At 51.7% G+C, this 17,181-nt stretch overlaps 1 protein-coding gene and 1 long non-coding RNA gene across 2 annotated transcripts; one reads left to right on the plus strand and one right to left on the minus strand.

Annotated features, from left to right (window-relative positions):
• The first annotated feature begins 739 nt into the window (after positions 1-739).
• On the plus strand, positions 740-10,059 carry LOC310850304. Its single transcript, XR_014567293.1, has 2 exons — positions 740-1,099; positions 4,135-10,059. It is a non-coding gene; the product is annotated as an uncharacterized lncRNA (long non-coding RNA).
• UTP11 (UTP11 small subunit processome component) lies at positions 9,798-16,562 on the minus strand. The gene is made up of 8 exons (XM_083751525.1): positions 16,430-16,562; positions 15,500-15,561; positions 14,262-14,364; positions 13,376-13,489; positions 12,678-12,771; positions 12,078-12,208; positions 10,419-10,529; positions 9,798-10,058 (listed from the first exon to the last, which is right to left on the minus strand). Exons 1-8 carry the CDS (start codon positions 16,490-16,492, stop codon positions 9,975-9,977), a joined length of 762 nt encoding a protein of 253 aa, XP_083607651.1. The 5' UTR covers positions 16,493-16,562; the 3' UTR covers positions 9,798-9,974.
• Positions 16,563-17,181: the final 619 nt, after the last annotated feature.

Here is a 17,181-nt window from a genome sequence, read left to right on the forward strand (position 1 = left end):
CCCACGCCAGCCCAGCACGCGTCACTGGCTCAGGGCATCCCTTCCTTCTGACGACAGTTGGCAAGCAGCTGCATAGATGGGATGGTTGCTGCTTCCGTCCACCCGAGGTCTCCTGGCCAGAGTTCAGCTCTCCCGTCCTGGAATGCAGCTGGAACACGGAGTGCATTCAGCTGGGGCTGGGCAGGGTGCTGCACTTCACCCAGATGTGCAGCAGGCAGGCGATGCCCCCGACTGTTCCAGCAAGGAGAGAGGCTCCCAAAGCGATCCCACGCACAGGGCTAGCCAGATGGGTGGCATTTGCCTGTCTGCATCTGGCAAACACAGCTGTCCCTGTGCCAAGGGCAGTGGGCACATTCCAGCAGCCCACTTTAACTACTGTTTATTTATTTCATAAAATCTATACGCCACTTGATTGGTTTTTAAAAAAACAACAACAATAATCTCAAAGCGGTTTACAAAAAGGATAAAACTACACAATTACCACTAAGAAGAATTAATAACAATTTAAGACTTTCAAAAAGAGAGTAAAATGGAGTAAAAAGAGATAAAAACTCGCATCCGCTTTCTGAATCTGTGGGTAGGCTTGTCTAAGCAAGGATCCTTTTAGCAGGCGTTGAAAAGAGTACAGTGAAGGCACTCGCCTGGTATCAATAGACAGGGAGTTCCAAAGTGCCAAAGAACCTTTTGGCAGCCATGAACCCTGTGGTAGCCTGGACTGAAGGGACCCCTCTTGCCTGGTCTTTCATGTGGCATCACTGTAGCAGTCAAATACACCATTTCCTGTTTGCCCAGAGTAGACACACATGGGGATGTTACTCCAGCCAGGAGGACTTCCTGTCACACCTGTCTGGAGCATCCTCCCCCTGCGTGTGACCAGGTAGATGGTCATGACCCTGGGAGACCCCATAAAAGGGCTCGTCACGCAGCCATCTTCCCTTCTCCTTTTGCTGTTTCACCTTGTTCCATCTTCTTGTTCTTTTGCTGTTTGCTAGCTCTCAGCCAGCAGCACATGGGCTCAGTCCCCATATGGGATGAACCCACACTTTCTTCTGTAACTGCAAGCTAAAGCCTGCCTTCAGGATCACACTGTGAACTGAATGTAAGTAAACTTCTTATTACTTTTAAGAGAACATTGTTGTGTCTTTATTCTTTTTAAGAGGGAATCAAAGGGGAATTTACCAGGAACAAATCCAATCTGGACAAGCCAGACTGGATTGCTTAACTCAAGAGATTCTAACGAATCTACCAACTAGCCTCTTGCTATATACAGGGGAATGTGCTCTGCTACCAGCTCACTAGCATAAGTGAGGAAAGATAATATTTAATCAAGATATCCTCTCCTACTATCCTCACCATTCCCACACCTGTCACCCTGATAGGATCTAGGCCAGGCAGCTCTGTTAACAAGGCCCTCCATGATCCCAAAGCAGAACACTCTGCCCCTGACCTAGGCAGAAAAAGGGGTGGGGATGTGATTTTTCCAAGAGATGGGAGTGATGGGGTTCAGGCAAACCTTGAAGCCCTTTCGAAAGGGTACTTGGCACATGCTCAGAAGCCTCTTTTGGGAAGCAGGTGTTTCCTTTGATCTGGACACTTTGTGCAGGGGGGCTTATTGACTGCTTGAGGGGGGGCTGCTGTGCCTGGCTGTTGAGCTAAGCTGCACTGCATCCTGCCCTCTGTCATTTCTGGGGAGGGGGGTGAACTTTCTTACTTTGATCTTCCCTTTTCTATTGACTGCTCTTCCACCAGCCTCAGATGTCCTTGTTGCCCTTTAAGCCAAGGGGCAGAGGATGTGCCCAAACAGTGCCAGGCCCACAGCCCTCCCCTATTGTTGCCTGCTCTGCTGCAGGAGCTTCTGCCCTCATGGAGCTTCTGCCGGCCATCCCAGGGGAGCTGCACCAGCCCAGCAGCTCACCCACTCATAGGAACATTGGAAGCTGCCTTATCCCGAATCAGACCACTGGTCCATCTTGCTCAATACTGTCTATATTGAGTGGCTCTCAGTGATTTCTCCCAAGCCTACCTGGTGATGGTGGGGATTGAACATGGGACCTTCTGCATGCAAGGCAAATGCTCTACCACTGAGCCGTGTGACTCCTCCTTAGCCTTGGACTGGTGGGCTGCAGCTTGATCCAAGGGCAGTTGCAGCACAAAAATTAAGAAATAAGTCCCCCAAATGCATGTTTGGGTTAAAAGTGGATCCTGAATCTGAAAAGGCTAGATATACCAGGATTGTACCCCGAGTTTGTGGTAATTGGGCCCCTTTAAAATCAAATTTGCAGATCTCCATAGGAACTGAATGGAGCCAGCCCAAGATTCATGGGCAGCTGTGATGAGAGATTTCACCTTTTGGGGGCCGAGACTGTGCTCCCAAGAGAGCAAGCGAAAGGCCTGACGCAGGCAGCCACCTCCCTTTGTGTGCATTTATATTATTATATGCAGCGAAGGGAACATTCTTGCCCAGAAGATGCCCGGGGAGGGGCCGAGCGGCTGCCTGAGCTCCCTTTGTGCAGCCTCAGCCTGCGTGGGCTGAGCCATGGATCGGGGTCCCTCCATGCAGTGAGCACAAGGGCCACCCTGTGAGCAGAGCGGGCCTGGGAGGGTGCCAACAATCCTCGGAAGAATCAAGGCTTGTTTTGGAAGGTCAACCCCCTGGCCCTCGTGTAGGTGGGCAGCAGTAGATAAGAAGGAAACATTATCTCTCACCACGCAGGTCTGCAAGTCCCATTTCGCAAGGCTGGCACAGGCCACAGAGCCCTCAAGCCCCTGGGGAACAAAGTCCCCTGTGTGGGCATTCAGCAAAGCCTTTTCTTCTGGGGGGAGGAGAGAAGGGGTCTCAGCATACACTCAGCAAAAGCACACACTGCTGACAAGTCCCCTACAAAGGGCACTTGAGCCTCCGGCAGAGCCCCTCATAAGCACACAATTGTCCGCCTGCCGGGACATTTATTTGCTGGGGCAGCAGAGAGACCACTCCAAAAATGTGACTCCTGGAACCACAGTGTTTCCCACCCCCGTGCAGTGGGAGGCTAGAGCCACCTTAGAGGAGGGGGCCGGTCACTTGAGGACACGCACATGCCTCCCACCCACCCCCAACACATTCCTTGGTACTCCACTCTGTTTGTTGAGGGATTAGGAAAGACTTGGGGGCATAAACACAAGCAGGGCTCAAACTGGGCTTCTTCAATGCACTGAACCCCTGCCAGCCAGCCACCATGTGCAGCTGTGCAGACTCCTGTCTCTCTGTTCTGCTGTGGTGGGATAGCCAGGTGGAGCTGGTGACCAGCTGCTGGTGGTGGTCCTCTTTGAGCCAAGGCAACCTTCTGATTTCCCTGTATGGCCAGTAAAACCAGATGCTGTCTTTCACAGGCAGACAGACAAGGGGTTCAAATTCATACTCTTTAGATGAGATGGTGGGCTCAGTGATGACTTCTTCTTCTGAAGTGGGTAGCTCAGTCACCACTGCTGTCCCACCAGGCCTTTTACCCCCAATCCCCCAGAGAAATGATGGTGCAGGGTTATTTCTGATGCAAGGGGCCTTATTCAGGAGGTGGGGGGAGGATTGCTACCCTACGGGCATTTGTGCTATGAACTCCTTGGAAGTAGGGCATACATAACACTATGACCACAAGGGCCTTTTGAGTTACAGTTTCCCGTCTATGGACTACTCTCCCCAGAGAGGTCTGCCTGGCGCCTTCGTTGACCTCCCTGTCCTAAATGAGGTTCCATACCCTGAAAGGTTGAGGTCCACAGTTTAGGAGCACTCTTGGATGCTCAGGGGGCAGCTGTGGATCCAAGTGGTTTTACCCAATTTACAAAGTGTATTAATTCCACCTTTCCCTGGAAAAAGAGGTGGTCACTGTCAAACATGCTACCATCCTATCAAGATTAATACCTGAAAGATGGTCTCTGTGGGGCTGCCTTTGAAATAGGTCTGGAAATCAAGAGGCGGTTGCCAGAACTTCACCCGGGCTGTTTCCAGAGTTGTACAATCTGCACAGACTGCCATTTCCTTTCTGGGCCCAATTCAATGCCCTAACAGTTTGGGGCCAGGATTTGTGAAGGGCCATATTACAAGAACTTACTGATATAACATGAACCTGCTGATATCACACTGTGTTTGCCTTGCTCCAGGTCACGTTTCCATTAGAGGTTCACTCAGCTGGGATACAGGAGGCGAGAGGAGTCTTTGCAGTTGCAGTACCCAGGAAACCAAAGGAGCCCATTCATTTAAGACCCTTTGGGCAAACTATAAAAACATGTTTATTTCACCAAGCACTGAGTGTTTTCCTCCCCTCCACTGCATTTATTTTAGTTAGCTCCAATTTAACATTTTAAAAAATGTGTAACAAGTTCTGCATTTTATTTTTTACTGATACATTTTTAAAGATTGCAAGCCACCATAGGGCCCATTTGGACTAAAGAAAGGGAAAGAAAATCCCTGGAGACTGTGCCAGGAGACGGTGCTGTGCTTGCAGAAGGATGAATCCCTGGAAGTGGAGCTGCCAACAAATAGTGGTTAACATCAAAACAGCTCCCCACCTCCCTGCAGGACTCCCACACCTTTACACACCTCTGCCTCATTTTATCTTCTGATCCACTCCCCTGTGACCTGGCCAGGCCTGTCCTGTCCACTGCAGATGAACCAGATCTCACAGTGGGGTCTCCGAGGAAGCTTCCTTGCTGTGCAGAGGAACCAATGCAGTTTGGAAGGAGGGGGATGTAGGTTTTCCTTCACTGACCATCTTGTATCTTGTCCTCTGCCTCCCTGCAGCAGCCTGGCATGGATCAGCCACCGCTCTGGGTCCAAACTGGTGGGAAGGTGCTCCTGCTATGCATGGAGAAGGTTAAAGCTCACTCAGGTAGTGGGGCAGGCAAGATCCCCTTTGGTCCTCCTCACCTAATTACTACAACAACCCTGTGAGATAGGTTAGGCTGAGAGGCACTGACTGGCCGCCAAGGTCACCCAAGTGAGTTTCACAACTCAGGTGGGGATTTGAACCCTGGTCTCCCAGATCCTAGTCTAACACTCTAAGCACTACACCACAGTGGCTCTCCCAAGCCTATCCTGGTCTCAGTCGACTGAGAGTCTCTTTCAGTCAGAGGCTGGAGAAAGAGCCAGGCCTTGGGGGAGCTCCCCCGAAATGGCATGAAGAGGCTACTTAGACAGTAGGGAGATATTTGGGCAGCTGGGGTGGATGGGTATAGACCTTGCATGTACCAGCAGGGCTCAGAGGGTGGGCTGCATGAGGCCAGGAGCATGGAGTGTGTGCTGGGTTTCATGAATGACTGAGGGGGAAGGTGCCTGGGTGCATCTCTCTGGTTCTCTCTCTGGGCTCAGGTTTGCACGCAGGGTGGGTGTTTGTTTGCCTGCCTGCCTGCCTTTGCACCTTGGCAAGGCTGCGTCTGTGTCTGTCAAGGGGGCTGGGAGTGGGAGAGCCACGCCTGGAGCTGGGAAGGAAGGAGGCTCCCTCCCTCCGCGTCTTGGCGATAAACTGCCCGCCGTTGCCAAAAATAAATGTTCACGTTCCAAAGGCGCGCTCAGATCGCACCAGCAGCAGCTCATTAGAGATGCATATCGCTTGGCGGAGGTCCCACACCTTCCAGCTCATTATAAATATGCAGTTGCTGCTGGCTCTACCCCAATCATCTCTGCAATCAGAGCTTTTAATTAGGTTAATTAAATTGTATCAAACCTCGCAGGGACACAGTTCCCTGATGCTGATGAGCAGCCAAAACAGACCTCGGCTCCAGCTCTGACTAAGAAGAAAGCCTGCCTGTCCCCCTGCCCCCAGCTCATGACAATGCATGAGGAAACTGCTCACCCCTCCCAGAAGAGCAGCAGAGAGGGCTGACCAGGGGCTGGGGGGGGGGGCTCCTGGCAGGGTGTCCAGGGCAGCCCATCCATGGGGCTTTCAAGTGCAGGTGTGTGTGTGTGTGTGTGTGTGTGTGTGTGTGTGACTGGTTTGACTGCTTGGTCCTCTCCACCAGCAAAATTATTTCCCCAGAGCGGACCCCATGCCACTTCTTTGGGATGCTCATTCATTCTGCCCTGAAACTCCACAGAAGCCCCCAAGCTGGATTTGGCTGACCCGTGCTTCTTCTCGCAGTTAAACTATGGCACTCGCTCCCACAGGAGGCAGTGATCGCTACCAACCTGAATGGCTTTAAAAGATTATAGACAAATCCATGGAGGAGGTTATCAATGACTACTAGCTGCAACGGCTATGCTCTGCCTCCACAGTTAGGAGAGGCAGCAATGCTTCTGAATACCAGCTGCTGGGAACCTCAGGAGGGGAGAAACTGCCCTTGTGCTCAGAGTCCTGTTTGCTGGTTTCCCTTTGGGGCATCTGGTTAAGAACTGTGAGAACAGGATGCTGGCCTTGATGGGCCACTGGCCTGATTCAGCAGGCTCTTATGTTCTTCTGCTGCATGCCGGGGACTGGCTTTCAAAGCTGCTGGGGCTGCTTTGGTTCAAGGGAAGCCTTGTCAATATGTTCCTGGCACAATGTGGCAGCTGTTATTAACTGCCCTGACCTGCCTGGGATAGAAGTAGAGGCTACCTTGGACCACCTCCTTCTCTGAGGACTCCTCAAGGACCCAGCGTGGGGCTCCAACCATGCCAATGCCATGACTTCCTGTGACGGAGTGGCAGCCCATGTTCAAGCCACGGGAGGCCTCATGTTGACAGCTGTGCCCAAGATGCAGGCTAGCTGCTCCTAGCAGTGGCAATGGACACAAAAGTGCAATTGGGTTGCTCTTCCTCAGAAGCCACTCTGGAATATATCAAACTACATGCAAAAAGTCCCAGGTTCAAACCCTGACCTCTCCCCTTCCTTTCAGCAAGACATTGCCGGAAACCATGGAGATTCGCAGCCAGTGCCAGTGAAAGCAAGGCTGAGAGAGATGGGCTGGCATGGTGGTCTAGGACAGCTCCCTACTCTATGCAGGATGCTGGCAGGGAGGAAAGCTTCAGCCTGAATTAGCCCACTGGGATTGCGGCCAAGGTGCTCAGTTGCCTCCTATCTGACAGAGAGAAGGCTGCTGCTGCTCCTGCTCTGGGACAAACTCTTGATCAATCTGCAGGCTTGCAGAGAGGATTTAAAAAGAAGCCTGCAGGGCTCTCTTCTCCACAAACACACCTATCCTCACACACCTCTGAGGGAGGCCAAGTTCAGAGAGCAGGGATAGGCAAACACGCTTGGCTTCCCCCGATCAGCCACCCAGAAGCCCAGGCAAGTGGCCCCCAAGCGGCCCAGGCTCAGGGCAGCAAGCGGGCAGCTGGCTCTCTGCCCGGCTGTGGCACAAGCAAGTAGGTTATTTCCCAAGAGGGCTCCACCACCCTTTGCCACACACTGAGTCACCTGGAGCCCAGATGCACCATCACCCAGCAGGGAGACGGGGAGGAGGGAGGAAGGAGCTCCCAGAAACCTGCCTGTTCAGTTCCTGTTACTATAATTATCCCGAGCTGCTTCTCTCCCCCACAGATCCCTCCAGGCAGGCGCTGGGGGCTCAGAGACCCCACCCCATGCTTCCCACTCCAGACTTCACCAGGGTTGAGAAATACAGGAAAGTCCTGCAGTAAAAGAGCTGTATGGGTGCCTCAGCACTCCGTGGGGCTGAGCATTGTCCCAGGGACACTGGAAGAGAAGAGAGATCTGAACAGTGGTCCTGGCCTGGTTGCCAATCAAGGCACTTTTCTGGGCTTCTATCTGTAGCGGGAAGGGCCTGGAGGACCTTATGGAAGCCTTTTCCACATTCCAAGCATGAATGATGCCAGAGCTGGCCAAGATGACCCCAAATCCAAAGAAACTGGGTTGGTGGTGGTAGGGCTGAGCACCTCTTTTGACGAGGTAAGGAGAACATGGCAACAAGCCTCCAGCAACCCCTTGGCTCAGGAAGCTCCATGCTGACCTGCTAGAGACAGAGGCATGAGAATCACCTTCCTACAAATGGCTCTTAGAATGCCTACTCAGGGAGGACGTTACCAAATGCTACTGCTCACACTGGCTGCATCATCTCCAGGCTCAGAGATGGGAGCATGTTTCTGAATGCCAATTATTGGGGGATCAGAAGGGGCAGGGAAGTGCTCTTGCACTCAGCTCCTGCTTGTGGGCTCATTTGGGCCTTGTGAAATAAGAGTGCAAGACTAGACGGGCAGCCTTTGGTTAGATCCAGCCTCCAGGCCCTTCTCATGCTCCTCTGCAGCCTTTCACCTTCACAAAACCCTGTAGGGATTGGATGAGGATGCAGGAAACAATACTGCCCCAGGTGTGAAATGAGCAGGGCGAATCTCTGCAAGATTGAGGGCCAAACGAGGAAAGGAGGGGCCGCCCTTAGCAAAGATTTTACAAGCCTTGTCTAGGAAGCAAACCTCCCTGCACCTAATCCTGGGTTGCTGAGCTACAGCGTTCTTGTTGTAGGTGGGATTGAACACCTGCCACAAGTGGGCAGGCACACTTCCAGGACAGAGGCAGCTGGGATGTCTGCCCCAAAATGCATTTCAGATCCTTCCTTTCCCCTTCTGCCTTATATAATACTGGTGTGGAGAATGCAGGGGATTCTGATGGTGTGCATCATACCAAGTAAACAGGGCTCTGCAGCATCATCAGCCTGGATCACCAAAGCCTACCGCCTAACATACAACCATCAGGAGCCCAGAGGAAACCAGCAATGGCCCAATTTGAAAGAATGCAGGATGCCCTTCACTCTCTTGCCTTCTCATATGGTTGGAGAACAAGGGGGGGACCAGAGGGGCACTCATCAAGGTGAGAGCCTGCAGCCTGTGGTGAGGGTGTCCCAGCTGGGCTTCCCTCTCCTGGCAGCAGAAACCCATTTGCAAAAGTCCACCTCAAGAATGCAGTTCAGCCACACACATTAAGAACAAAAGTAAACAGAAACCCCAATTGATCTTGCTGGAGACAAAGACCTGAGCCACACCACAGGGGTCTGCATGCTGAAAGCAGAATCAGCATCAACTTCATCAAACAACATTGGCTCAGTTCTTTGGTATCTAAGACGGGAGTCAAGGCAAGCAACCTCTGGCTGAGTGATTAGGAGCACTCCAGCAGCTCCCTTTCTGCTCTGGCTGGCTTTCCCCCAACCAGCACAGTCCTCTGCAGCCACAGAGCAGCACTGCCACCTGCTGGGCATTCCGCACTAAGCCTCCACTGCTAGGCAAAGTCCAAGAAGCTCAGATGGGCAATGCCAGCTGGCTGCTCCTCTGGAAGGCTCTCCCTGCTACCCTATCTGAGTGGCACAATATATTGTACCTGTGGAGAGCAGAAAGTGGGGAGAACTTTACCCTCTCCACATCCCAGGCGGGGCTCAGCCAAACCCCTTCAGAATCCTTCAGAAGCAAAGCAGCCTATGGCAAGCTAGTCAACCAGCACAGCTCACCGAGTGGGGGAATCTGGGGCTGCTATGACTCCCAGCCAATCCTTCCCCTTAGCTCTCTGCCTACACAAGAGGAAACCAAAGTAAGCCCCATCCCAGACAGGGAAAGTCAATATTCTTGTAATCTCAACTGCCAAATAACTTAATACATGGAGTGAAGAAAAGAAGTACCTTCTTTACACAAGTCTCACTTCTCATTTTGGTTTGATTTGAATTTATTATTATCCACCCACTTGCATTCCATACCCAGGTGTTCCAATGCAGAAGTTCAAAATCTGGAAAGGAAGAGACATTTTCTTCCCAGTTCTGATGGGTTGACAAGGCCACCTTAGGGCCCCATCTCTGCATGTTCAATGAGCCCCTTCACACAAGCAACAGAAATCAGAATTGCTCCCACTGGATTTGTTTGAAAAGAAGGTATACAAGACAACATTTATTCTGAAAACGAGAAAATGAATTTGTGCAATGAGACGGCTCCACCAAGAAAGGCCACTTGCCGGGGTGGGGGTGGGGGGAACCTCCTCTAAGTTATCGTGGAATAAGATGTCCTTCATCATACCCACCACAGCACACGGCAGTCAGCGCTTCCGCCTGAACTGGAATTTGTAAATAGCTGGCTGGTTGACTGTCTCTTTCTTCAGCTTCACTTTGTGGGCTTTGTCCTGAAATTGGGGGAGAAGAAAGTGGGGCTTCTTAAAGCAACATACCCTTCTCATAAGGCTCAAGAGAGAAAAGCCAGGCATAGGGTAGGGGGCTGGGAAGCAGCAAGGAGTCAAGCAACCCATCTTAGATCTCTCAGTCTCTCAAACTGGTTGTGGAACTGCCCACATAACCCTTGGGAAGCAGGAAGGGCTGACTGATCCTCTCTGAAGACACACATTGACCCCCCTCCCATGTTCCCTGGAAAAGAGGCAGGAGAAGCCACTGTAAGGTGGTAGCAAGATACTGCCACCTCAGCCATGAGCCAAGAGCAAAGGGAAGCAATGGTAGGCGGAAGGCAGAGACACAGACTGCTCCCTCACCAAAAGGTCCTTCCGGGTCTGGAGCTTCTGAGCGATGACAAACATCTTCCGCTCCCTCTCAATGCGCTGCTTCAGGAGGCTGTACTGACTCTTCCTCTGGCGGGCTAATTTCTTAAGACAAAAAAGAGAGAGAGAGAGGCACTTATTGCTTTCGGTAATGGACAGAAACAAGTCCTCCCTGAAATGCCAGGTGTCTCCAGCCGATCTTAAGGAGAAGACACCGTGCCCAAGGCTGCCTCCAATTCTTCCTCGGAGGGTTAAGTGAAAGTTCCCAGCATACCCCACTTTCAACCCTGCAGGCAAACCTTCCCTACTCCAATGCTCTCCAGGTGTTGTTAGACTACAATTCCCATCATCATCCTTGACAAGAAGTCATGCTGGCTGCTGTGAGTTGTAGCTGAGGAAGGGCACCTTCACCAGAGCCCATCTCATAGCTAAACATTCAACATGGGAAGAAGCAGGATAATAAGTAGCCTCCTGCAGCCAGATTCTCAAGAGAAGCCACAGACACCCTGCAGTCAAACTTCTCCCCTGGATTCTCAAAGGGACTTTCCCAAAGGAGCATCTTCCTTTCAACCCAACCCTTCCTAACTATTCACAGCAACAGGCCATGGAAGGACATAAACATATACTGGGCCAGTGGGATGGGGTGGGTTGACAAAAGCAGGCAGGCTGCTCTGGGAACCCTGGAGGTCTCACATCTCACCAGAGCAGGTACAGAGGAAGCTTGGGCCTCTCCTGTGGGCCTGGCTCAATGCCATTTCCAGGGAGCATGTTGCCGATCCCTACGGCACCCAGGCCCCAGGCTGCCAGAACCAGCTTTCCCGAGCAAGGCCATCTCAGAGCAGGTGTGAGCTAATTAGCACCACTGAGAACGACAGATCCAGACTTGTCGCACCTTCAGAAGGTGACTCAGTTCTCCTGGAAGAGGAGAGAACCCACCAGTCTGAACTAGCACAGTGACTTCAGCAATATGCCAACAGGAGGGTGGGGACCTTATCTCCCATCTCCCGCCACAGCTGTCTCTGCCTCAGCAGTTCTGGATGGCCTCTGCATTCCTCTCAGGCTGCCGGGTATTGCCCAATGTTTCTGCTCCTCTAGGCTTCCTCCTCCTCCATGTCCCAGGCAGGAGTCATGTGATCTTCTGCAGAGCTTCCTGATAGGCTGGAGCCAATCAAACTGAAAGGGGAGGAAGAAAGGGGGGAATCCCCTTCCCCCACTCTCAAACACACTGAGCAGACGTCTGGCTCCCTCTGGCCCATTTCCCAAATCATGCAAGCCTGAGGACTATAAATAAAATCAGCAGCCGCCAACCCCGGGCTGAGAAATATTTTCCTTCTTATCTGCCTACCTAGATGAACACGTCACCCCTGTATCTGCAGGGAGCTGAGAGAACTCCAGCACCTCTCCGCTAGTCCTTGTGGCACTTGGGGCAATATTTAGCATTACGCAAAGTACCCATAAAAAACCCCTTGAAATCAATAGCTGAGATCCATTCATTTAAGTGGAGCAGAACTCCACTTAAATGAGCAGAACTCAGCTGGCTACAAGCCAAAGTATGCAACCAGGATGAGAACGTGGGTCCTCCCACTTTGACACCCTCCGTTTAGCTCCCAAGCAGAAGACTCTAGGGAGCTGATAAGCAGCAGCTGCACAGACCTTCAACTGGGCCTGGGTGGTGGCCCCCCGAACGACTTCCTTCCGCAGAGTTTCAAGGGTCGGCCGGTTGTACACTCTGCCCACCAGCTCCGGTGCAGTGTTCAGATGGGTGGCAATGTCAAATCTTTGCACTGGAAAAAAGAGAAGGCCCTGGGGTTGGCAAACTCAGCCAAGAAACACCACTCACCAGACACTCAAGAGCCCTAAGTAAGGGTCATGCAGAACAAGAAGCAGCCTGGGGGCTTCTGAATACCAGGTGCTGGAGGGCATAGGAGGAGGGAGGCCTCTTGTGCTCAAATCCTGCACTCGTAGGTTTCCCCTAATGGGCATCTTGTTGGCCATTGTGAGAGCAAAATGCTGAACTAAATGGGCCCCCTTTGGCTTGATCCAGCAGGCTCTTATGCCTCTGGCAGCTCCCTCCCTTCCCCTCTTCCAACTTCTATCCCACAACCCCCACAACATTCTTCAGCACAAGTGCATTAGAGTCAAAGGAGAAGGATGAGAAGGAAGGCTCCTCTGAAGGAAAAGTAAACAAGACAGAGGAGGGTGGGGAGAGAACAGCCAAGTGCCCCCCTCACCCACCGTACCTGCCCCCCTTACCTTCCTTCTTTGTGTCAAAAAAGAATGTGTGCTTGTTCGGCTGCTTGCCCTCAGCTTCCAGCAGGTGGAGCTCCGACTTCAGCCTTTCAATTTTCTGAGGGAGAAAAGAGACTCAAGTCTTCATCTTTGCTGAGAGCCACAGAACCAGGCGAGCTGGAAGTGGTGGGGCAGGACCTGAACTCAGGCAAGAGCACAGGCTTTGCCTGCAGACTGTGAAAAGCACAGTCCCCAACACCTCTGCCTGACAAGCAGAGGCCTTCCTCTGCCTGGGATGAGTTACCACCAGTGAGAGTAGGCAACAGAGAACCAGCAGGACCAATAGGCTGGCCTGATAGAAAGGAGGGTCCCCAGGCTCCCTGAGGCCATCTGTCTAGGGCAGCCTCCTAGCACAAGGCATGGCCATCCAGCTGCCAGGCAGCTCTCCACAATCATTCATGAACAAAAACTAGACCAGGGTGCCTCACACAAAACAGAAGCACGGTGGAAAGCTTAGCACATGGCTCTTGCAAGCAAGCCAAACCACATATAGGACAGCCAAACACAACCACTATTCCTTCCCAGCTCCACACGTGGTAGACCAGGGAGCAGCATTTACAGGGGTGACTGTTAACCCTTCACACACCCACAGTAAGTGCCAGGAAGTGAATTCCCTTTAGCTCCAGTGGGAATCCCAGAGGGCGAAGGGAATGTCCTCTAACCTTGACTTCAGCTACCCGCTTCATCTCAATGTATTTCAAGTCCTGTGTCTTCATCAGCTTCTGCTGCTCCAGCGTGGTTTCTTCTTCCTGCTTTTTAATTATGTGAACTCCATCCTGCCAGTAAGAAAACATACATACTTTCTGGTCAGACACAGTCAGTGGTGCCATAAGAGCTTAGATTGGGCTGGGGCAACAGAAACCTAAAATGACAACAATCTCTGATTGGGGCAACAGATCTGACTGGTTAGGCACTGTAGAACAAGCCAGTAAACCCCCCCCTCCTTTCCCTTTGGCAAACAAACAAGCAAACAGAACAGGAAAAGTAAACAGGAATACTCCAAAGACAAAAATAGCAAGGATGGGGTTTCTTGTGCTCCACAAGATGTAGGAAAGATGGAGCGGACAAATATACAGATGCAAACAAGGGCATTTATCCCTACCACCACCCAGTCAGACAAGCCATGAAGGTCAACAATAGAATCTACACTGCAACTGTCTCTCCCCCAATGCAACCCCACATAAGAAAAGCCCATCCATCTGGATGAGTCCAAAGACCTATCTAATTCTCTTCTTACAGTGGCCAACCAAATGCCCAACAGCAAGCCAATAAGGAGGACTTGAATGCAACAGCACTCTCCCCATTTCCAGTCTGCAGTAACTGGTATTCAGAATCAAACTGTTTCTGACAGTGGAGGTAAAATAGAGCCTAATTATCTATGCATTTGTCTAACCTCTTTTAAAGCTATTCAAGTTGGTCACAGAACACACACACCCTTCAAAAATAGTCCCATCCTATTCTCTACTAAGGCTAATAAGACCATTTGATCCACTATCTGCTTCTTGGACAAACAAGCAGGAAGCCATGCTTCCCAAGGGAGACTCTCACCTGGAGCTGCACACGGGTCATTTTGTAATAGAATTCATCCGGGTTCTTCTCCTCGGCCTTCCTGCGAAGCGCCTGGAGCGCATTCCGCTTCTTATGGTAGTCACTGAAAGGCAACAAAACATCCACATTAGCACAGCCTTTCCACACAAAGAGTTTCCTCCACAGAGAGGCTACAAATGGGCTAGAAAAGGGAGACAGGGAAGAGTTGCTCCTTCCTTTACGCTTCTGAATATCAGCTGCCAGGGATCACAAATAAGGAAAGTGCAGTTGCACTCAGTTCCAGCTTGGAGGCTTCCCACAGGGATTTGGTTCTCCACTGTGAGACTAGGATGCTGGACTAAAGAGACCTTTAGTTTGGTTTGATCCAGTGGCAGGGCTTTTCTATTTCACCAGGAACTAATGCAAGCCTCTGCCATGCACACACAAAAGTACTACAGATGATTAGGGGAATGCTTTACCCTCCAAATGTTCCAGATTAGTTTACTGTAACACACTCCACATGGTGCTGCTCATGAAGACAACTCAAACCTCAATTCATTCAAGATGCAGCAGCCACATTGCAGCCTGGGGCTCCATTTAGATGGCACACAACCCATATTTTAAAACAACTACATCAGTTGCCAATTCATTCTTGGGCCCAATTCTAGCTGCTCACAAGAATTGGGCCCAATAAAATTTATTGAATTGATCAATAATAATCAATAAAAATACTTAACTGAGGTTCTGCTCCCCCAACAAAAGACTACCTCCCAACAAAGAAACCTGCCTACACCCATGGCGGAGACCCCATTTCCTTGCCTGCTGCAAGAAAAGCCTTCCCGTTCATCAACTGTTGAGCATGGAAGTGCAGTAGCAGAGACCTCCTGCACACCATTTTGGGGTCAGCACATTTAAGGGTCAGACAAACTTGTCACAATCACATTAGTGTGGTGCAGTGGCTAGAGTGCTGGACTAGGGACCTGGGAGACCAGGGGTTGAATCCCCACTTGGACATGACACTTTCAGGGTGATCTTGGGCCAGTCACTGCCTCTAAGCCTAATCTACCTCACAGGATTGTTGTGGAGATGAAATGAGGAGGGACAAGTATTAAATGAAGAGTGAGGAGAACCATGTACACCACTTGGAGCTCATTGGAGGAAAAGGTGAGATATAAATGCACATTGCTGCAGTGCAAGACACTGGCAGGTCATAGTGAGCAGCTGCAGGAGGCATATTGTGAGTGAGGGACATTACTCACTTGGCACGGAGCTTGTAGTCCTTCTTCTTTTCAAGGATTCCAAGATTCTTTCGGGAAGCTGGCTGGGGGATGGGGAGCAGGGAAAGAGAAACACACATGGGGACAAGTGCTCAATAAACATAGTAGGTGGATATATGTGCAAGGTGTCTTATTTAAAACAAACAAGTAGACTACTGAAGTTTAAGCTTGCTTTATAGCACATGTATTAATACCAGGGGAAAGGCCTGTAAGGTCAGTGGCAGGGTGCCATGCAGCAGGCCCCAGGTCCAATCCTTGCCGGCATCTCCAATTAGACCTGGAACAGGACCCTGGAGACTGGCCACCACTGCCAGTCAGTGCAGACCATACTGAGCGAAGTGGGACCAGTTGTCTGACACCCAGCTACCTCGGAAGATGGCGAACTCTCCTCCACTGGAGGTTTTTAAGCAGAGGGCGGAAGGCCATCTCTCAGCGACGCTTTTGCTGTGATCCCTGCATTGTCCAGTTGGACTAGATGAACCCTTGGGGTGGAGTTCCTTCCAACCGGGCATTTCTATTGAACATCTGGACCGTCCGCAACGACCCAGAGGGCAAAGGGGCCTTTCCGTAGGGGAAGAGGGAGGAAACCTTCGGGTAGTTTCATAATGCAGCTCCTCTTACAACAGGGAGGCGTCGGAAGCGACACCCCCCGAAAGCGGAAAGAGGAGCTCCAGAGACGCCTCGGCTCTTGAGGGGCAGCCCTGGCCACGATCTCTAACCTCTTCCCCACCCAGCCAGGGCGCAGGGCAGCGGCCTCTAAGCCAGGCGAGGCCCCTGCGGGGGTCACTGGCCCCTCTGCTGCAGGCAGAGCCCAAACCTGGAAGCGACACCCGAGGCGGGCGGGGAGGGGAGGGAGGGAGAAACCGCCACCGGAGACCGTCCGCCCGTCCCGCCTCTGCCTGGTCCGCCCACCTGGCTCCGCTCGCGGTGCTCCCGCTGGCGAGACTTGCCCGCCTTCTTGAACGCCGCCGACATGCTTTCGAGAGCCAGGCACTTCCGCGCCGTCGACTTCCGGTCCCCATCTGGACCACTTCCGCTCGGCGGAGAGCCGAAGAACTAGGAACGTGCAGAGGAGAGCGCGTGCACGGATGAAAGGAGAAGCGACGCCTCCCGTTGGGATGGAACGAGGGAGAAGCGTCAGCCGCGGGGCGAGCTCACGAGCCTTTGCTGGAATTCCTCACTCGAGCTCGCCCTAGTCCCAGGCGAGGAAATACAGCTGCCTCCTCCCATTCACCCCATACCCTGGATCAGGAATCTCCAACCTTATCAGACCCGTGACCCACTTTTTAATAGAATCATTGACCTGTAGGGGTCATCGAGGGTCCCTAAATAGGTCATCTGGTCCAACCCCCTGCAGTGCAAACCCAAGCAGGCATTTGGGGACCCATTTCTTACTCTTTTATCATATTCAGTGGTACCTCAGATTACATACGCTTCAGGTTAGAGACTCCGCTAACTCAGAAATAGTGCTTCAGGTTAAGAACTTTGCTTCAGGATGAGAACAGAAATCGTGTTCCAGCGGTGTGGCCCAGCAGGAGGTCCCATTAGCTAAAGTGGTGCTTCAGGTTAAGAACAGTTTCAGGGTAAGAACAGGCCTCCGGAACGAATTAAGTACTTAACCCGAGGTACCACTGTATTTGCATGATGGAGTGCTCTTCTCACAA

Source organism: Podarcis gaigeae (genome assembly GCF_964106915.1).
Source record: "Podarcis gaigeae genome assembly, chromosome: 8".
Taxonomy (NCBI): domain Eukaryota; kingdom Metazoa; phylum Chordata; class Lepidosauria; order Squamata; family Lacertidae; genus Podarcis; species Podarcis gaigeae.

What these genes read in the sequence shown, in the direction of transcription:
- UTP11 (XM_083751525.1), bottom strand. Translation starts at nt 16,492, where the DNA reads ATGTCGGCGGCGTTCAAGAAGGCGGGCAAGTCTCGCCAGCGGGAGCAC. An exon ending in TTTTGACACAAAGAAGGAAG is followed by an intron (nt 12,209 to 12,677) that starts GTAAGGGGGGCA and finishes TCTTTTTTCCAG; the next exon opens with TGCAAAGATTTGACATTGCC. An exon ending in CCACCCAGGCCCAGTTGAAG is followed by an intron (nt 10,530 to 12,077) that starts GTCTGTGCAGCT and finishes TTTTGTCTTAAG; the next exon opens with AAATTAGCCCGCCAGAGGAA.